Below are 21,330 nucleotides of genomic sequence, written 5' to 3'. Positions count from 1 at the left end.
CGTGCGTCACCGCCACTTCAGCCAGTCAGCGCCGCTTCTGGCGCCCCGCCCACTCCGTACGTCAGCCAATCCCCATGCAGAGTGGGCTCTGCCTTTCGTTGCCATAGTACCGGCGAGGACTGTATTAGCCAATGGGGTGGGGTGGGATTGTTGTCGGCCTGCTGCGCCTGCCGCGAGCGGGCGGGATGGTGAGTAACGCTGGGGAGATACGGGACCCTGTCCCCGGTCCCTGGGGTGCGTCCACACGGCTCGGTGAGCGTGTCCAGAGGCGGAGTAAGGTCTCCTGGGGCCCTGGGCCGGAGCAAGTGAGGGGAGCAACGGAACCCTGGCCCCGCGCTCCCTTTCCGCCCGTTAGGCCTCCCCCCCAGCCCCGCCCTGTTCAACCCCTTCCCCCCGACCCGCCCCATTCCGCCCACAGCCCCGCCCTGTTCAACCCCTTCCCCCAGCCCCGCCCCATTCCGCCCCCAGCCCCGCCCTGTTCAACCCCTTCCCCCGCCCCGCCCCATTCCGCCCCCAGCCCCGCCCTGTTCAACCCCTTCCCCCGCCCCGCCCCATTCCGCCCACAGCCCCGCCCTGTTCAACCCCTTCCCCCGACCCGCCCCAGTCCGCCCCCAGCCCCGCCCTGTTCAACCCCTTCCCCCGACCCGCCCCATTCCGACCCCAGCCCAGCCCTGTTCAACCCCTTCCCCCGCCCCGCCCCGCCCCATTCCGCCGTACCCCCCGGCCCGCCCTGTTCAACCCCAGCCCCGCCCTGTTCAACCCCTTCCCCCCGACTCGCCCCATTCCGCCCACAGCCCCACCCTGTTCAACCCCTACCCCCACAGCCCACCCCATTCCACCCTTCCCCAACAGCCCCGCCTGATTCTGCCCTACCTTGCGGCCCTGCCCTGTTCCACCCACAGCCCCACCCTTTCCCGCCCCTTCCCCCTGCACCATTTGCCCTTCCCCCATGGCCCCATCCTCACTTGCTCCTTACCGCTGCCCTGCCTGTAGCCTGCAGAAGCTCGGTACCCATGCCGCAGCCCCTGGGCCATGGTGGAGAGGAAGAGCTCCCCCAGTCCGGGGCCGCAGTGGAAGGTAGGGTTGCCAGGTGTCCAGTTTTTGCCCAGAACACCTGGTCGTAAAGGGATCCTGGCGATTAAAAGTCCAGTCGGCGGCGCAATGGGAGCCCGGGGCTAGGGCAGGCAGGGAGCCTGCTTTAGCTCCGTGTGACTCCCAGAAGTGGCTGCCAGGCCTGTGCGGCCCCTAGACACGTGGGTGGCCAGCAGGGCAGGGCCGGCTTTAGGGTGATTCCCCTGATTCCCGGGAATCGGGCCCCGCACCCTCCGCCGAAGTGCTGCAGGAAACAGCGGCAACTGATTGAGCAGCCACTGAATTGCCGCTGTCTTCAGTGGCATTTCGGTGGTAGCTCTTCCGAATCGGGCCCTGCATGTTCTAAAGCCGGCCCTGGTGGCCAGGAAGGCTCCATGCGCTGTCCCCACCCTTATTGCTGGCTCCACAGCTTCCATTAGCCAGGAACCATGACCAATGGGAGCTGTGGGGACGGCGCCTGCAGGCATGAGGGCAGCGCACGGAGCCTCCAAGGCCACCCATGTGCCTAGGGGCTGCAGGGACCTTGTGGCCATTTCCTGGGAGCTGTGATAAGTGCCACTGGGACTCGGCACCCCAACCCCCTGTCCCAGCCTGGAGTCTGCTCCTGCACCCCGACCCCCTCATCCCAGCCCTACCCCCAGCCAGAGCCCTCACCCCCCCGCCTCAGCCCTGAGTCTCCTCCTGCACCCCAAACCCCTCATCCCCATTCCCAACTCATAGCCCATACCCCCAGCTGGAGCCTGCACCCCCTCCCTCACCCCAGCTCCCTACCCCAACCTCTCAGCCCCACCCCAGAGCCTGCACCCCCAGCCAGAGCCCTCACCTCCTCCCACACCCCAATCTTCCCCCAACCTGGAGCCCTATCCTGCACCCTGAACCCCTAATTTCTGGCGCCACCCGAAGCCCACATCCTGAACCCAGAGCCCATACCACCCACACCCCAACCTCTGGCCCCAGCCTGGTGAAAGTGAATGGAGGTGGGGGAGAGTGAGCGACGGGGAGAGGGGGATGGAGTGAGCAGGGTGGGGTCTTGGGGAAGGGATGGGTCTGGGAGTCGGGCAGCAGTGTTGTTTTGTGCCATTGGAAAGTTCACAACCCTAGTGGAAGGAGAAAAAGAATATTCTATCTTATCTCCCCCGCCCCTGTTTTTCATTCTTTTTTTTCCTTCATCCTCCTCCTATAAGTAATAGCAAGTAAATGAAAATAAAGTGAGGTACCTTGATTGTTCTTGAGTTTAACTTATTTTTCCACAGACCACTTGAAAACGCGGAGGGTCTCGACAGACCACTTAACGATCTTTCCAAATACTACTAGTGTAAAGCGCTTTGGATAAGAGCGCTTTATTAAAAAAAGATTTAAGGGATGTGCCACAGAATGTATTTTTTGTACCAACAGAGTTACCATACGTCCGTATTTTCCCAGGAGGAATTTTTAAAATTTAGCCTGGCATGTCCAGGAAAATACGGATGTATATTAACCCTACCTAAAGTTCTTTTTTAAAAAGATGAGCCTGAACTAGAAATGAGCTCCGTTTCACATGTGTGGGTCCCTGCCACTCCTTGGGGGTGTGCTTGAGTGACCAGATGTCCCAATTTTATAGGGACAGTCCTGATTTTTGGGTCTTTTTCTTATATAGGATCCTATTACCCCCCCCACCCCCATCCCAATTTTTCACACTTGCTGTCTGGTCACCCTAGGGTGTGCACATGTGTGGGTCCCAGCTGCTCCCTGCCCCCACTCATTGAAGCAGGTGTGCAGGGTTACTGCCCTGGGAACTGCAGGACACCAGTGGACATGGGGTTGGCTGGAGGCAGGGCAGGGACTGACTGGAGGTAGGATCTGGCCCGAGGCAGGGCAAGGGGTGCGGGATTGGCTGGAGATAGGTGTGTGTGCGGGGGGCTGGCTGGATTCAGGCAGGGCCGCTGTGGGGTGTGGCAGGGGTTGGCAGGGCTGGAGACAGAGGAGTGCGGGACTTTCTGGCTTCAGGCAGTGGGGTGCGGCAGGGGTTGGCTGGAGACAAGGCAGGGGGTGCAGGGTTGGTGTGGGCAGGACAGGGGGTGCAGGGCTGGTGCGGGAAGGGCAGAGGGTGCAGGGCTGGCTGCAGACAGGGGGTGCAGCAGGGGCTGGCTGTGGGCAGGGGGTGCAGCCCACCCTGTATGGTGAGTGCCCCCTCCTCCTTCCTTCCACACCGGGGTAGCAGCAGCAGCCCGGGGCTCCCCTGCTTCCACCGCCCCGGCCCTGTAAATAGCCAAGGGAGCCCTGGAGAAGCGGTGGGGCTCCTGCGGCTATTTAAAGGACCAGGGCGGCAGAGGCAGCTGGAGCCCCCCTGCTACCCCAGGGCTCTGGAGGCTATTTAAAGGGCCTGGGGCTCCCCTGCTTCTACTGCCCCAGCCCTTTAAATAGCCGCAGGAGCCCTGGGGAAGCAGCGGGACTCCAGCAGCTATTTAAAGGGCCGGGGCAATAGAAGCAACAGGAGCCCCGGACTTTTTAAATAGCCCCCAGAGCCCCGCAGCCCTACCCCAGGGCTCCAGCAGTGGGGCTCTGGTGGCAATTTAAAGGGCCTGGGGCTCCAGCCCCTGCTGGGAGCCCCAGGCCCTTTAAATTGCCCCCTAGGGAAGCCGGGCCACCGCGGTACAGCGCACCGGCTCTTGCCCGTACGCCGTACTGGGACTTGGGCGTGGGGCCCTCTTAGGGGCGGGGCCTGATTCAGGGGAATTGGTTGAATTGGCCTAAAGCCGGCCCTGATATGGGGGGGTGCAGGAGTCAGGGCTGGGGAGGTATGAGGGGGTGCAGGAGTCAGGGCAGGGGGCTGGGGAGGTGTGTGTGGGGGATTCAGGGGTCAGGTCAGGGGGCTGGGTGTGTGTGATGGGCGTGGGGGACAGGGCAGGGGGCTGGGATTGTGTGAGGGAGGTGCAGGGGCTAGGGGTGTGTGCTGGGGGTACAGGAGTCAGGGTGGACAGTGGGCTGGGGTAATGGGGGTGCTCTCGGCAGGGGGCTGGAGGGGGTATGCCGCGATTCCAGCCCCTTCCCGAAGGCCCCGCCTCCGCCCCTTCTCCTCCCGGGAGCAGCGAGTGTGCTGAGGCTCCACTCTTCCCCCTCCCTCCTGCTGGCAAACAGCTGATCAGCCGCAGGGAGAGGGAGAGGGGGAAGGGAGGGAATGTAGCACCCTCTGGGGAAGAGGTGGGGGAGGAGCTTGGCTGCCGGCAGAGCCTGCCCTGCTGTAGCAGGAGCAGGCAGCATCAAGCTTCTGCCTCCATAGGAGAGAGTGTGTGTGTGTGTGTGTGTGAGAAGAGCAGGCCGGGACGGAGCCCCTTTGGACTGTGGGCCCAGCGCCATGGTGCCAGTGGCACCATGGTAAATCCGGTACTGGTTGGAGTCCCAGCCCCCTGCCCTCCACACACACATCGGTCTGACTTGGGTCAGTGATAGGATGAGGGTGACTATATTTCCCAAATGGAAATCAGGACACCATGTGGTATTTAGGGTTGTCCCCCTCCCTTGTATGGGGCTGGCCTTAGGGGGTTCCCTTGCCCCCGTGTGGGGCTGGCCCGAGATGTCTGGCATCACTGCTCACCCAAGCCCCACTGTGCGGGGCTGGCGTTGCCGCTCACTTCTCCCCTGAACGTTTTTCCACACTTCACTAGGGGGGCAAAAATTGGCATTTGTCCTGTTCGCTCTTTCCAACTGATCATCACTTGGCAAGAGCAAATGGGACAAATGCCCAGTTTTGCCAAAAAAAATCAGGACGTCTGGGACAGACCTTAAAAAGGGGACTGTGCCAGCCAAGACAGGATGTATGGTCACTGTAGTCAGTGAGCGCTCTGGGGAGCATGGATCAGCATTCACCTTGTGCTCCCCATCAGTACCCGGCCCAAGCTGGGGTGAAGCTAATGATCCAACCAGTGGACCAAATTCAGTGAATCCTGGTCACGTGCCACCTGAGGCATGTTGTGCATACGCTAAGAAGAAGTGAGCAGTCTAGACCTGGTTCCTAGGCCCTGCTAGTGGGGGTAGGTCAGAACCAAAGTCTCCCTGATACTCGGGTCCAAGCCTTGCCATTTTGCAGTGTGGATGCAACTCAAGAGGCAGATCTGAGTCAGAAGGTCTGTGTAGTGCAGTATGGCTGCAATAGCATGGTTGTGAGACCCAAGTCCAGTAATTCTAAGCCCAGTTTACAGTGCAGTGTGGATACTCAAGTGTGGGCTTGGAAATACTGAGTCCACAAGCTCGGGTCCCACAGACCCAGGTTTATAATGCAGTGTAGACATACTGTGGGAGGTGCCCTTTGTGAGACAGGGTGGAGCAGGCAGGCTGGGTCCCTAATGATAGTCATTCACGTGGTCTCTTGTTCTACTAATGTTTCCAAGGCTTCCAGCCCCAAGAAAGTGATGGAAGGGGCAGCGACCCGGAAGAAGAAGGTGGCACCCAAGTTGGTGCTCACTGAAGAACAGAAACAGCAGTTGCGAGAGGCCTTTGATTTGCTTGATACCGATGGCACCGGTACCATTGATGTGAAGGACTTGAAGGCAAGCAAGAAATCACAAATACACTGTGTGCTTGTTGCAAAAAGGCCTAGACCAGCAGATGGTAAAACAGGTCTAGTGCTGAAGCTTTCAATGCTAAAAACTTGTGTGTTCTAGAAAACTCAGAGGTTTGGGTAAGAGAGGGTTTCCTCCAGTTCCATTCTTCTCACCTGACTGCTACTGGCTCCCCTGCCAGCTGCCCCTTTCTTCTCCAGCGTCACTCTTTGGGGTATAGCTCACCAGACAAATCAGGGACATGGATCCAGAGACTCAGTTTTGAGGTTGTGGGTTAGAGTCTAAGGCCTGGTCTACACTACGAGTTTAGGTCGAATTTAGCAGCATTAGATTGATTTAACCCTGCACCCGTCCACACGGCGAAGCCATTTTTGTTGACTTAAAGGGCTCTTAAAATCCATTTCTGTACTCCTCCTCGACGAGGGGATTAGCACTGAAATCGACATTGCTGGGTCGAATTTGGGGTAGTGTGGATGCAATTCGATGGTATTGGCCTCCGGGAGCTATCCCACAATGCTCCATTGTGACTGCTCTGGACAGCAATCTGAACTCAGGTGCACTGGCCAGGTAGACAGGAAAAGCCCTGCGAACTTTTGAATTTCATTTCCTGTTTGCCCAGCGTGGCGAGCTGATCAGCACAGGTGACCATGCAGAGCTCATCAGCACAGGTGACCATGCAGTCCCAGAATCGCAAAAGAGCTCCAGCATGGACCGCATGGGAAATACTGGATCTGATTGCTGTTTGGGGAGATGAATCCGTGCTATCAAAACTCTGTTCCAAAAGACAAAATGCCAAAATATTTGAAAAAATCTACAAGGGCATGATGGATAGAGGCTACCAACAGGAACCCGCAGCAGCGCCGCGTGAAAATTAAGGAGCTCAGGCAAGCCTACCAAAGAGGCAAACGGCTGCTCTGGGTCAGAGCCCCAGACATGCCGCTTCTATGATGAGATGCATGCAATTCTAGGGGGGGGGGCCCTACCCCTGTCCATGGACACCTGCAAGGGGGGAGTCTCACACAACAGGGATGAGGATTTGGGGGGCGAGGAAGATGAGGAGGTGGAGGAGGATGAGGATAGCTCACAGCATGCAAGCGGAGAAACCATTCTCCCCGACAGCCAGGAACTGTTTGTCACCCTGGACAATACCCTCCCAATCCAGGCTCACGGACTATGAAGCTGGAGAAGGCACCTCTGGTGAGTGTACCTTTGTAAATATAATGCATGGTTTAAAAGCAAGCATGTTTAATGATTAATTTTCCCTGAAGACTTGGGATGGATTCGCGACCAGTACAGCCCCTCCTTTTAAATGGTCAACCCAATGGGTGCTTGGTATGGGAAAGGAGGGCGCTGCTGTTTGAAACCATTCCCACATGTTATGAAGGTTGAAGAAGCCGAAAGACTGTGACTTACCATGGCTGCCTGCAAGCCGAATTCTGTTGCCCGGCCCTGCGTGTGTGATCTCTCACACCAAACCGACAGGCCCTCAGTATAAGAGGCAAAATGCGATCTTATACCCAAAGTACATGTGTTATGTAATGTTAACAGTTTGGTTCACCATTGTTCTCTAAAATGTGTTTTTTTTTTAAATACTACTCTCCCTTTTTTTTCTCCCGCAGCTGCAAATGTTTCAACGCTCCCCGTATAATCTCCATCCCAGAGGCTAGCGCAGATAAGAAGGTGAAAAAAACGTTCTCTGAGCTCATGCAGTTCTCCTGCACTGAAAGAACTCAGCAGAATGTGTGGAGGCAAACAATGTCAGAGTCCAGAAAAGCAGAAAATGAACACGAGGACAGGAGGGATGAACGAGATGAGAGGTGGTGGGAGCAAGATGAGTGGAGGCAGGATGCAATGCTGAGGCTACTGGGGGATCAAACTGATATGTTCCAGCGTCTGGTGGAACTGCAGGAAAGGCAGCAGGAGGAAAGACCACCCTGTGTAACCACCTGCCCTCCTCCCCATGTTCCATAGCCTCCAAACCCAGATGCCCAAGAACGTGGGGGGGGGGGGGACGACACACACCGGGCACCCAACCACTCCACCCCAGAGGACTGCCCAAACAACAGAAGGCTGGTATTCAATACGTTTTGAAGTGTGGCCTTGTCCTTCCTTCCTCCCCTCATCCACCACCCCGCCCAGTGCTTCCCTCCTCCCCCACCCTTCCCAGGCTACCTTGGCAGTTATCCCCCTATTTGTGTGATGAATTAATAAAGAATGCATGATTTTGAAACAATAATGACTTTATTGCCTCTGCAAGCAGTGATTGAAGGGGGGAGGGCAGTTGGCTTACAAGGAAGTAGAGTGAACCAAGGGGGTGGGTTTTCATCAAGGAGAAACAAACAGAACTGTCACACCGTAGCCTGGCCAGTCATGAAACTGGTTTTCAAAGCTTCTCTGATGCGCCGCGTGTCCTGCTGTGCTCTTCTAATTGCCCTGGTGTCTGGCTGCACGTAATCAGCGGCCAGGCAATTTGCCTCACCCTCCCACCCCACCATAAACGTCTCCCCCTTACTCTCACAGATATTGTGGAGCACACAGCAAGCGGCAATAACAATTGAAATATTGGTTTTGCTGAGGTCTAAGCAAGTCAGTAAACTGCGACAGTGTGCTTTTAAACGTCCAAATGCACATTCTACTACCGTTCTGCACTTGCTCAGCCTATATTTGAACTGCTCCTTACTACTGTCCAGGATGCCTGTGTACGGCTTCATGAGCCATGGCATTAAGGGGTAGGCTGGGTCCCTGAGGATAACTATATGCATTTCAACATCCCCAACAGTAATTTTCTGGTCTGGGAAGTAAGTCCCTTCCTGCAGCTGTTCAAACAGACCAGAGTTCCTGAAGATGTGAGCATCATGTACCTTTCCTGGCCATCCCACGTTGATGTCGGTGAAACGTCCCTTGTGATCCACCAGTGCTTGCAGCACCATTGAAAAGTACTCCTTGGCATTTATGTACTGGCTGCCAAGGTGGTCTGGTCCCAAGATAGGGATATGCGCTCCGTCTATCACTGCACCACAATTAGGTAATCCCATTGCAGCAAAGCCATCCATTATTAGCTGCACATTTCCCAGAGTCACTACCCTTGATAGCAGCAGCTCAGTGATTGCGTTGGCTACTTGGATCACGGCAGCCCCCACAGTAGATTTGCCCACTCCAAATTGATTACCAACTGACCAGTAGCTGTCTGGCGTTGCAAGCTTCCAGAGGGCTATTGCCACTCGCTTGTGAACTGTGAGGGCTGCTCTCATCTTGGTATTCTTGCGCTTCAGGGCAGGGGAAAGCAAGTCACAAAATTCCATGAAAGTGCCCTTACGCATTCGAAAGTTTCACAGCCACTGGGAATCATCCCAGACATGCAACACTATGTGGTCCCACCAGTCTGTGCTTGTTTCCCGGGCCCAGAATCGGCGTTCCACGGCATGAACCTGCTCCATTACCACCATGATGTCCAAATTGCCAGGGCCTGTGTTTTGAGAAAAGTCTGTGTCCATGTCCTCAACACTATCATGATCATGCTGTCGTCGCCTCCTCACCTGCTTTTGCAGGTTCTGGTTCTGCACATACTGCAGGCTAATGCGTGAGGTGTTTACAATGCTTACAACAGCAGCAGTGAGCTGAGTGGGCTCCATGCTTGCCGTGGTATGGCGTCTGAAGGAGAGCAGGAGTAGAAGTAGTGAATGACAATGGATGCCACAAGAATAGATATTTATACCGAATGACGAGAGGACCTGCGAGGTGGATTCATGGCACCAGGAAAGCAGGAGGGCAGAGTTGCAGTGGAAGTGGTGGAGGACGACGGTTAGCACCGCACACATTTCCCGAGGAAGAACACACGTTCCCGGGAGCCCATGACAGACAACATGGAGAAATTTGCTATGGAGACACGAGCAGGAGAGCAGAGTTGCAGCGGAAGAGGCGGATGATGACGGGATGCCATGAGAATAGATATTTATAAAGAACGACGAAAGAACCTGCGAGGTCGATTCATGGCACCAGGAGAGCAGAGTTGCAGCGGAAGCAGTGGTTGGATGATGACGGTTAGCAGTCCTACTGCACCGTCTGCTGAAAGCAGTGTGGCGTCTGCACGAAAAAAAGGCGCGAAATGATTGTCTGACTTTGCTTTCACGGAGGGAGAGGCGACTGACGACATGTACCCCAAACCATCCACAACAATGTTTTTTCCCCATCAGGCATTGGGAGCTCAACCCAGAATTCCAATGGCCTGTGGGAACTGTGGGATAGCTACCCACAGTGCAATGCTCTGAAAGTCAACGCTAGCCATGGTACTGTGGACGCACTCCGCCGACTTAATGCGCTTAGTGGGAACATGCACAATCGACTGTATAAAATCGCTTCCTAAAAATCGACTTCTATAAATTCGACCTAATTTTGTAGTGTAGACATACCCTAAGAAATCTCCTTCCACTGTCATGCAAACCACTTTGTTTCATATCCAAATTAAAGGTCTCTTTCGCATTCACATTTGCTGCACCAAGATAATATAGTCTATACAGCAGGAACTTTCTTAGAATCATAGAATATCAGGGTTGGAAGGGACCTCAGGAGGTCATCTAGTCCAAGCCCTGCTCAAAGCAGGACCAATCCCCAACTTTATTCTGAGGTTCCCAGAAACCAGGTACTGCTGCATAATATACTTTGTGTGATTCTTTACAACTAAGGGGTAATACTGCGTAAAAATGAAACACATTCTTTTTCTCCGTCTATGTATATAACCTGTAGTGGTGAAATAAAGTTTCCCTAATCATCTATAATTGGTAGGTGTTTGAGGGGATTAGATGCTTCAAAGGCCTGGAAATAGGATGAAGTGCTTTTCACTTCCAGGTTGCTGGTTCAAATCCCACCCAAGGCAATAATGACTGAAAGGCATTGCCATTTGATGGCATAAATTTTGTAGAGTGAAATAAATTGTGTAGAGTCTCAGTCCTGGTATCCCAATCACAATAGAAAACCACACCATAAGTGGCATTAATTGATCTTGTTGGCATCTCAGCAGAGGTGCCAGTTTAAATGGACCTTGCAGACTGAACGTGCTCAGACCTCTTAGCGGTAGTCCCTTCAGGGAAAGTTTGAGGCACATTGAAAAGGCAGGGTCGCAGAAGTCTGCATTGCTGCAGTCTATTCTGTATCTGTTTCTATGTTCCAGATAAACAGATACAGCCTTCAGGGCTGTTGATCTGGCATGTTTCACCAACACTAAATCCTGTCTCTCTTTCATATGCTATTTAAAGGACACTGTCCGCTTAAAAGTCACAGTTCTGTCTGAAAATGTGAGACCTACTTTTGTTATATAAATCACCTAAGGTGAGTGTAATTGAACAGATTAGAGAAGGAAAAACATTTTCTTCTGTTCCCACCCCCTCCACCCCCCCAATTTGTTTACATAGTGCTTCTGACAACAATTTAGGAATAGTCAGTTTCACTGTTTCCTCTGTCTGGTAAATCAGTTTCCCCTGTGTGTATCTGGGACTGTCACACACAAGCAAAGGAAAGAAAAGCATTTTAAACTGGGGTGGGGGCTGGGGGGGAAGTATTGTGAAATTTCAAAAATTGGCAGAGAGACTGAGGGCTTGGTGTAGTATAGTATCATTCATTGGTATTGTAAACTAGATGCTTTAACTCTGAATGCCAAAAAGCAAATGTATAAGGTCAAAGACATCAAGGTCTAGTCCGGAATAACTGCTCCACATGCAGCACAGGCCATCTGGGACACCTGCTCTGTGTCAGATCCATTGCCTTGCTAGCGTTTATTATTTGACTTGCAGTAGCACCATCCCCATTTTTTTTCATAGTGTGCAACGTGGTTTCAATTGTCTCCCGCTCTTCGCTTCTGTTTGCATTGCCAGCCTATTTTCCATGTTTTCCATGTTTGCAGGTGTCCATAAGGGCCCTTGGGTATGAACCCAAGAAAGAAGAGATGAAGAAAATTATATCAGAAGTTGATAAGGAAGGGTCAGGGAAGATCAACTTCGATTCCTTTTTGTATGCGATGACTCAGAAAATGGTATGTGAATCGGGTTAGCCACAAAAGTCCTGGGCATCCTTAATATGAAAGGCTTTGATGGGAATTTAGAGCACTTAGGACCCAATAGAGTCCAGCATTTCCAATTCAAAATACTAACCAGAATTCAATAATATTAGAAAGAGAGAGAGAGGGGAAGCCAGGTTGGCTGCTAAAGACAATCATGAACAAACAAGTGATAAATCAAACAAACAAGAACAATTTAACATCCATAGAGAATCCTTATGTAAGACCCACTGAAACACTTCAGCCTACCTGTTGTGCCATCTCTGACACCTGCCCTTTCCCTGAGTAGATCTAATCCACCTCAGTCTGAACTTGGACCACTACTAGGATATTCCAGTCCTGGTCTCTCAGATTCTTCTTGCAATTTTGTTGATGGCTTTTCCTTAAATGATAAAAGAGAATGACAAATGTAAAATAGTGGCAACAAGTGAACTCTGCAGTGGCCAGGTGCCATCCAAGATATCCTCTTAGCTTAGATTCTTAATAATGTGCATGAGAAGGGATGTTAGAATTCTGGTGGATCACCTTCACCTTTGCATATCATTGTTCTGCGCTTCTTTAAGTCTGAGCCAGAATCCAGAGAGGACATTCTGAAAGCCTTCAAGCTCTTTGATGACAATGGAACTGGCAAAATCTCTTTCCAAAATCTCAAACGTGTGGCCGGTGAGATTGGGGAAAACCTCACAGATGAGGAGCTGCAGGTTTGTAATCTACATCTCTTTGTCTCTGCACAATGTTGACATGAGTCTTTGTTTCATGGAAGATTAATTTAACTATTAGAGGAACTGTGCAATGTTCTGAAACATTTTACCTTCCTAGTGGCACGTTCTCATTACTAGTTTGTGGGTGTGTAATGCTGACAAACCACGGTCATTGGTGGGCAGGATCAAACCTGTGGCCTCTGGAGCTTAGTGCATGAGCCTTTCCGAATGAGCTAAAAGCTATATGGCTATTAGCTAAGGCTGTAGAGCAGACTCATTAATCTCTCGCTCTCTAAGTCAGTGGTCTCCAGCCTTTTTATGCCAAAGATCACTTTTTGAATTTAAGGGCAACCCAGGATCTATCCCACCTCTTCCCTGAAGCCCCGTCCCTTCCCCAAAGCCCTGCTCCACTCATTCCATATCCCCGTCTCTCCATTGCTCGCTCTCCCCCACTCTCTCTCACTTTCTCGCTGGGGCAGGGGATTGAGGTTTGGGAGGGGGTTTGGGGTGCTCTGGGAGGGGGGTCAGGGCTGGGAATTGGGGTGCAGGAGGGTGTTTGGAGTGCAGGGGGGAGTGCTGGCTCTGGTAGGGTGGTCTGGGCTGGGGATTGGGGTGTGGCCTCCCACCGGATGGCACTTACCACGGGCGGCTCCCAGTCGGTATCACAGTGAGGCTAAGGCAGGCTCCCTGCCTGCCGCGGTCACACACTGCTCCTGGAAGGGGCCAACACGCCTCTGCGGCCCCTGGGAGGAGGGTCATGTGGCTCTGCGTGCTGCCCCTCTCTGCAGGCACCCCCCCAAAGCTCCCATTGGCCACAGTTCCCCATACCCAGCCAATGGGAGCTGTGGGGGTGGTGCTTGCAGGTAGGAATAGCAGCACGCAGAGACCCCTGTCACCCCCCACCCCCCGGGGCTGTAGGGGCATGCTGGCCGCTTCCAGGAGTGGTGTGCAGCTGTGGCAGACAGGGAGCCTGCCTTAGCTGCAGCCCTGCTACACCACCAGAGATTGCGATTGACTGGGAGAGTCCCCAGGATCGACCAGTCAATCATGATCGACGGGTTGGTGGCCACTTCTCTAAGTCGTCTCAGTGCCACTAGATGGGACAGAACACCACACCCACGAGGTGTGTGGGTTACATACTTCTACTAGTTGAGGAAGCATGTCCTGAGCTTCAGAGACTTCCCAGTTCAAATCCCAGACGAGCCCCCACTTATAACACCGACAGACCCCGGTCATCAGCAGGTGGAATCGAACCTGGGGCCTCTGAAGCTTAGTGCATGAGCCTCTGCTGCAGGGGTCTCAGAGTCCCAGCCCACAGGCCAGGGATGGCTCTAGGCACCAGCAAACCAAGCATGTGCTTGGGGCAGCACATATTCAGGGGCAGCATTCCGGCCTTTTTTTTTTTTGCTTCGGGTGGCAAAAGCCTAGAGCCGGCCCTGGCAGCAGCAGCAGCATGTCGTGCGTGGGGGGCGCCCTGGGGCCACTGCGGTTCGTGCCGTGGGGGAGCAGTGCCTGCACCTTGTGGCTGGGCCAGGCAGGCTCCGAGCGGGGACACTCGGGCTGGGGGCCGCCCCGCAAGGCACATGGAGCCGCCTGCAGGTGCCACAGGGCGGCTGCCCCCCAGTGCTGCAGCTGGGGCTGGGCGAAGTGGCCCGAGCTGCCCAGGGACTGCAGCAGGGCGGTCAGAAGCAGCAGCAGCAGTGGGGCCATAGAGGACAGGGTGCTGCCGTCAGGGCCGGCTCCAGGCACCAGCCTACCAAGCATGTGCTTGGGGCGGCACCTTGGGAGGGGGCGACGATCGGGGGTTTTTTTGGTTTTTTTTTGGTTTGGCCAGGCGGCGCTGGCGGGGGGCGGGGGCGGGGACTTGGGCGGCGCGATGGGGTGCGGGGACTTGGGCGGTGCGACGCGGCGCTCGCGGGGCAGGGACTTGGGTGGTGCGATGGAGGGCGGGGACTTGGGCGGTGCGATGCGCCGCTCGGGGGGCGGGGACTTGGGCGGTGCGACGGGGTGCTGGGGGGCAGGGACTTGGGCGGTGCGATGCGCCGCTCGGAGGGCGGGGACTTGGGCGGTGCGACGGGGTGCTGGGGGGCGGGGACTTGGGCGGTGCGATGCGACGCTCGGAGTGCGGGGACTTGGGCGGTGCTGGGGAGGAAGCAGGGACTTGGGCGGCATGACGCTCAGGGGGGCGGGGACTTGGGCGGTGCGACGCAGCGCTCGGAGAGGCGGGGACTGGGGCGGCGCGACAAAACGCTCGGGGAGGGGTCGGGCGGCGCTCTCTTTTTTTTTGCTTGGGGCGGCAGAAATGTTAGAGCCGGCCCTGGCTGCCGTGCGGGGCCCGTGTCCCGCTCTCCGGGGCTCCGCTTCCTCTGGGGCTACCCTGCCCTGGCTCCTCAGCCCCCTGCCGGGGCGGTCCCCCAGCTCTGCCCTCCCAAGTCCCGGCCAGTCCTGGAGGTGGGAGCCCTGGCTGGAGGGACCCTGGGCTGAGGTATGGCCCGGGAGCCCCGCTGCTTACCCCAACTTTTCCAGTGCTGGACCGGCTGGAGGCAAGGGGGGAGTGGGCAGAGTCAACACTGGTAGGGGGGAGCCCAGGGCAGGGGCAGGGAGAGCCCAGCAGTGGGGCAGCAGGGGGTGTGGGTGGAGGGGGGAAGAGAGAGCCCACGGCAGGGACGGCAGGGGGTGCGGGTGCGGGAGGGCACTGTTGGTGGTGGTGGGGGGTGACAGCCCAGGGCTGAGATGGGGGGGAGCCAACATTTTTTTGCTTGGGGTGGCAAAAAACCTAGAGCTGGCCCTGCTGCGGGCCATCTGTGGCCCAAGAACCTCCCTACTGCGATCTGCGTAAACTTTTTAAAAAGTTCTTTCATCTAGCCCTCATGGCTGCTGGCGGGGTGCGGGAGGGGAGCGGGCAGGACAGATTCACATGTCCCTCCTCCCAACGTTGCTCCAGCCTGCTGCTCCTGGGACCCTCCCAGGGGTTGCACTAGGCAACGCGTCATTCACCTCGGGCAGTTCTGCTCCCTGCAAGCAGTTCCCTATTTCTGCTGTTGCTGGCAGAGCCACAGAGGAGAGAGACCCATGCAGCCAGGCAGCTGGCTGTCTGCTGTGGGCACCGCTCCCCCGCACCTCCCATTGGCTGTGGGAGGGGCAGAGGTATCATCATGAGTTGCTGGGCAGAGTCAGCCATGGAGGCAGCATCACTAGTCACCAGGCAGTCAGCAAGGGCAATATGAAGCCAAGGGAGTGAGGGAAAAGGTTGGGAAATGGGCTGGGAGGTGGTGTGAACACCATCTTTAGTGACATTATTGGCCTGCTGGGAGTATTTGAGGACTGGCACTGGCCCTAAGATAAATTGAGTTTGAGACCCCTGCTCTACTGCATGAGCTAAAAGCCATATGGCTATTAGCTAAGGCTATAGAGCAGACTCATTAGGGTGACCAGATGTCCTGATTTTATAGGGATAGTCCCGATTTTTGGGTCTTTTTCTTATATTGGCTCCTATTACCCCCCATCCCGATTTTCACACTTGCTGTCTGGTTGCCCTAAGACTCATTAATCCAGTAGTGGGCAAACTATGGCCCGTGGGCTGCATCCAGCCCACCAGACGTTTTAATCCAGCCCTCAAGCTCCCACTGGAGAATGAGGTCTGGGGCTTGCCAGTGCTCCAGCTGGGGAGCAGGGTTGAGGGTTGCTACGTGCGGCTCCCAGAAGCAGGGACATGTGTTCCCTCTCCAGCTCCTATGCGTAGGGGCAGCCAGGGGGCTCTGCTCTGCACACTGCCCCTGCCCCAAGTGCTGTCCCCGTAGCTCCCATGGACCAGGAACCATGGCCAATGGGAACTGCAGGGGCAGAGACTGCAGACAGGGCAGTGTGCAGCAGAGCTGCCTGGCCATGCCTCTGCGTAGGAGCCGGAGAGGGGACATGCCACTGCTTCAGGGAGCTGCTTGAGGTAAGAACCACCCTTAGACTGCACCCCTGAGCCATCCTCCCCCACGCCCCAACCCCTTGCCCCAACCCCAATCCCCCTCTTGCCCTCCAAACCCTTCGATCCCAGCCTGGAGCACCCTCCTGCACCCCAAAACCTTCATCTCCAGCCCCACCCCAGAGCCTGGACCCCCAGCGAGAGCCCTTGTCTCTCCCCCCCCCCCGGTGCACCAACCCCTTGCCTCAGCCCTGATCCCCCTCCCACCCTCCGAACCCCTCGGTCCCAGCTCTGAGCACCCTCCTACACCCCAAATCCCATATCCTCAGCCCTGCACCCCCAACCAGAGCCCTCACCCCCCGCATTCCCCCTCCACCCCAGCCCCCTCCTGCACCCTGAACTCTTCATTTCTGGCCCCACCCTGGAGCCTGCACCCCCAGCCAGAGCCCTCATCCTCTCTTGCACCCTAACCCCAATATCCTGAGCATTCATGGCCCGCCATATAATTTCTATACCCAGATGTGGCCCTCGGATCCAAAAGTTTGCCCACCCCTGCCTTAATCTCTCTCTCTCTCTCTGGCTATGTCTACACTGACAATTGAACAACAAAAGTTTTACCACGACAAGTGCAAGTGTGAACAGCGCGTTGTCTGCAGGAGCACTCTCCTGCTGACAATGCAAATACTGCTAGTTGAGGGTCGAAGTTTTTTGTTGGCAGGAGAGCCGACAAACAGCGGTTAAACTGTACGAATTTTAGCTAAAAGCTGTGTAGTGTAGACAAAGCCTAAGTGGTCTTGGTGCCACTAGAATGGGACAGAACACCACATCCAGGAGGTGTGTGGGTTACAAGTGGGGAGAGGGGATTTCTGCCTTCATCTGAAACATCAAATATTGGCCAGAGAGGGAGGTAGGATATTGGATTTCACACACAGAGGAACTGCTGTGACAAATTATTTGTTACTTAGTGCTGATAAGCAATAATCATCCCCCTAATAGATGACAAGACTGGAACATCCCTTTCTGACCTTTCTATTTGCTTTAGGAGTCTTTCCTGGAACGCTCCCATTTCCAAAAAGGTCATTCACTTTTTTTAGTTCCTATGCAATGAAGGGGCAATGCAAAGTGATGTATCATGGCCAGATATGGTTACATCTCATCTGATGAGAGCATTGTTTCATTTGTAGTATATGGCTACTCTCATTTGGCTCTGCGATTCTCCTTTTTTGCACCACTTAGACCATGATAGTGCTTCTCAACTGTATGTATTTATATAAAAATCATCACACATTGTAAAGACCGAGCAGTTGGAATTTTACAATTGATCAAACTCCAGGAATTTAGACCAACATGCCTGGACATTAGCAGAACCGGTAGAATATTTTCTGACCATAGAGAATCTTGCTGATAAAATGATTACAAGAAATCTGTGCTTAATAACAAAATGGATAAGGAAAAATCCTGCTGGCAATCTTTTTTTTCCTTCTTAGTCTGACATTTACAGCCCTTTTCTGGGTGAGCACAGAGTTCAACATGTAAAAGGATTCAGTAGCACATACACTATTGCAGCCACTTCTTACAGTTCGTAAACTCCGACTCTTTACTGTGTCCTCACCAGTGGCTTAGCGGAGTTGCAGTGCTCTGGATTTACACTGTTGCAATACTTCAGGAACTTCTTCCCCAACACTGTATTACCCAATACATAGCTTGAAATAGGGTAAGTGCTTTGAATACTTTGGATGTGAAAGCTGCTTGAATAAAACCCTGTTTGCTTTCCATTCCTCTCCCCTAATCTGCTTTAATGTGCTTCTTCTGGGTGCAGTTTGTCCCTTTGTAGAGATCCAGCACAAGACCTATGCACTGCTTAGGTCCCATTTAAGCCCTATGTTGAGTGCTGCATAGACCTTGTGCTGAAGCTCTGTGAACGGGTGAATTCCATCTTCTCTGAGCCCACCTAATCTGGTCTCTGAATCCTTATTGTCCTGCAGGAAATGATTGATGAAGCAGATGTGGATGGAGATGGGGAAGTGAATGAACAGGAGTTCCTGCGGATTATAAGGATGAACAGCATGTAGCTAGATGTTGCTCTTTTCTTTTTACTCACATTTTTAAATACAGTTGGTAGGTACATCTGTTTTTTCTCCAGCCTCTCTCCATTCTCCTGGGGTTAAAAAATGGGGGATCACTATCAGAATTTTTCAAAATCATGGTTGCAGTGGGACTGAATTACTGATTTTTAGCTGTCTATATCCTAATGTTGGATTCCATTGCAGAATTTTTAAATGATCTCAGGTAGCATTCTGGTTGTAGATAAAATATTGACTTGTTTATTGATTGTTTTCATGTTCCAATGTGATAACTCCATTCCCCTTTTAATTGCTTCCAAAAAAGGCAGGGGAACGGACTTTCGTGAATAACGGAAACATTTTTCAAAATGTACTTTTTAAGAAGGAGCCAATCCCAGAGACCGATCCCAGAAACCCGATCATAATCTGTTCCTGGCACATACTTAGGCCCTGATCCTGCAATCAGATCCATGCTGGTGGACCCTGTGCCTATGCAGAGACCCACTGACTTCACAGGGCCTTCCTGCAGGGGTCTGTCCATTCAGAACCAATTGCAGAATGGGTCCTAATTTGTCTGTAGCATTCACCTAGAAAGTGAGGTGCATGTATCTGAGACTTTTAAGTTGATTTTGATTTAGCCCAGTGTGGGAATTTGAGATGTTTCACTTTAGCAATGTGAGAGTCCCAGTGCAGTGAATTGGTATAGAAGATGCATTGCAGATGGTGAACTCTGTCATCACCCTTCCTGAAGTACACACTGAGTTGTCATCAGTATTTTATCCCCTGGCCTGATTTTACACTGTTTTCATTTGTTATATCCACTGGTGCTAATTATTTTCTGTATCCCAATAAAACTTGTTTATAACTTTTTCTCTTCATGGATTAGTTCTCTCCACTGCTTTGGACTCTTCATCCATAGCATGATATTCCACCTAAATGTTTCCCTTTTATAATTTCAGCTCTTTGCTGTCTCCACAACCCCACAGGGATTACCCTCAAAAGTTAATTCTGATGGTGTATGGATGAACTTTGGTACCCAAGTCCACTGCATTGTGGAACTCCTGCACCCACTGAGAGCAATTCTGGGGCTAGTGGGAGAGGACTCCTGCTTTCTGTATGCTAGAGAGTGCCTTGGAGAGCAAGGACTGTAGAGGCACAGGGTCTCCATACAACTCACTCTGGCCACTGCAAGTTCCCTTGAGATCCATGCATAGCATCATGGTATTTAATAATAGGGTTTTTGGATGAGGCCTTAAAAGTGGAGTGTGATGTATTAAGCATATGTCTATGTCAAACTGTGAACTCCTTTTTGTTCTGTGAACACCATTTCTGATTGTAACCTTCATTGTGGGGTTCCCTTTACTTGTAACCTCCATATTGGATTAAGGCACCCACTTTGTGCTGAAACCCAGCCTGGCCCTGACAAGACTGTCTGTTCTAGACACTGTCCTGTTCACGCTCGCTTGGCTGTAGGACACTTCAAAGATGTGACAATGAGAGAGCCATTAAGGGCCATCAAAGTTGAAAGACTCTTTTCTAGTGGAACAATGGGTTTTCTATCAGTAGCACCATTGACTTTGAATGACTGTCTACCCGGAAGTCTCTTGTGGGGCTGGAGCATGGAATTCCTCTAGATGAAACACATGGGCAAAAAGAGGGAAAAGATTGGTGATTTTCTGAGCCAGGGGACAGACCACCACCACATGCCAGATGACCAGGCTAAGGAGAGGAAAGGCAGAAAGGACTGCCTAGCCTATGGATTCTGGCCAAACCTAGGACTCGCAGGAAAGGTAAGATCAGACTTAGGGGTGTATTCAGGACTCTTGTTTTTTCCCCCAAAATTTGTAACTCTCTAGTGCTTTTAAGGTTAAAAGCATCTGTAGATAAGAAATTCCTTTGCTAAGCCTGTGCTCTTTGCTTGCCTGCCATGTAGTCCCTGAAAGGGTTAATCAAGCTCAGAATGGTGGAACTCAGATCTAATGTGTATAAACAAGTGTGGGCTCAGGGGGTCTGAGGCACTGGTTTCAGGGTTATGGTGTCTGGGCTGCAGAGCCCCACGTCCCAAGGAAGGGATTCAGACATGAAGCGTTGCCTGGGAATGTGCCTTAAAGACTCAGAGCTAGGTACAGCGACCAAGCTCTGATCAGACCCAGTTGGCTTACGAGCATGTAGATCCAGAAGTTGGGTCCAGTCACAACAGACTAGTGTTTGTCCAGGGAGGAGGGCTGAGCCATGTTATGACATTGAGGTCCTGTTTGGTCTGCATGGATATTAAAGACCCCGGGCAGTTTAAATGAGAGCAGAGGTTTGGCCCTGTGATCCTTGGCCAAAATCTCCCTTCACCTCCACTGTGGTGTTGTGTCTTGTTTGCAGATTGGGTCTTGTCCTCTTCCCCAGAGATGGTTGCATTTCAGAGGGTGCCATATGTATCTAGTTTGCAAAGTACTCCAGGATCCTTTGGAATGCAGATTGCTATATAAGTGGAAAATGTTTAGTTAGCAGAAAACAACCAACATTTCAGAAGCTTATCTACATTTTTATATCATGTGCAGCACTTCTCAAGACCAGATTTATGGGGGATCATTTTGGATCTGCTAAGTCAGGACCTCTCTAACTGTGGCTGTGCCTTCACCAGTTGGCTAAAGGAAATGAGATACCCCTAAGTGGGGGTGTATGTTTGACCACATTCTGGGAGGCAAGTGTGTGGTTGTATTATTTGAATTTGTTTCAATGAATCATGTGTATATATACTAGGTTTGTCTCCTGTAGCACAAAAGAAATTCTAACAATGGTGCAGGCCCATTGCGATAGACCGTAATCAAGTCACCCTTTAAGCTTCTTGCCTAGGTTGTTTTCCCAGGGCATGTAACTGGTAATTCCCTCCATCCCCGTTCTGCTGGAGCAAAGGCAAAGCAATGACATGCACAGTATTCATTAATATAATGTGAAATACACAAATAAATTCTGGTGT

General features: G+C 52.9%; 1 protein-coding gene across 5 annotated transcripts; it reads left to right on the top strand.

Annotated features, from left to right (window-relative positions):
• Positions 1-83: 83 nt before the first annotated feature.
• Positions 84-21,289, top strand: LOC123378046 (caltractin-like). Of its 5 annotated transcripts, none has more exons than XM_045031507.1 (5): positions 84-188; positions 5,460-5,618; positions 11,527-11,655; positions 12,243-12,380; positions 18,282-19,226. In XM_045031507.1, exons 1-5 carry the CDS (start codon positions 132-134, stop codon positions 18,366-18,368), a joined length of 570 nt encoding a protein of 189 aa, XP_044887442.1. In that variant the 5' UTR covers positions 84-131; the 3' UTR covers positions 18,369-19,226. The 5 variants fall into 5 exon arrangements, with proteins under 5 accessions (XP_044887442.1, XP_044887441.1, XP_044887443.1 ...); XM_045031506.1 differs by lacking the exon at positions 18,282-19,226 and adding an exon at positions 17,912-18,237; XM_045031508.1 differs by lacking the exons at positions 84-188; positions 18,282-19,226 and adding exons at positions 803-1,077; positions 17,912-18,241.
• The last annotated feature ends 41 nt before the right edge of the window (positions 21,290-21,330 follow it).

Source organism: Mauremys mutica, chromosome 9, assembly GCF_020497125.1.
Source record: "Mauremys mutica isolate MM-2020 ecotype Southern chromosome 9, ASM2049712v1, whole genome shotgun sequence".
Lineage (NCBI taxonomy): Eukaryota > Metazoa > Chordata > Testudines > Geoemydidae > Mauremys > Mauremys mutica.
This window is presented reverse-complemented; position numbering and strand designations above follow the sequence as displayed.

Coding starts and splice junctions, on each gene's coding strand:
- LOC123378046 (XM_045031506.1), top strand. CDS start 132: ATGGGGTGGGGTGGGATTGTTGTCGGCCTGCTGCGCCTGCCGCGAGCG. Junction 189..5,459: donor TGCCGCGAGCGGGCGGGATG/GTGAGTAACGCT, acceptor AATGTTTCCAAG/GCTTCCAGCCCCAAGAAAGT. Junction 11,656..12,242: donor ATGCGATGACTCAGAAAATG/GTATGTGAATCG, acceptor CGCTTCTTTAAG/TCTGAGCCAGAATCCAGAGA.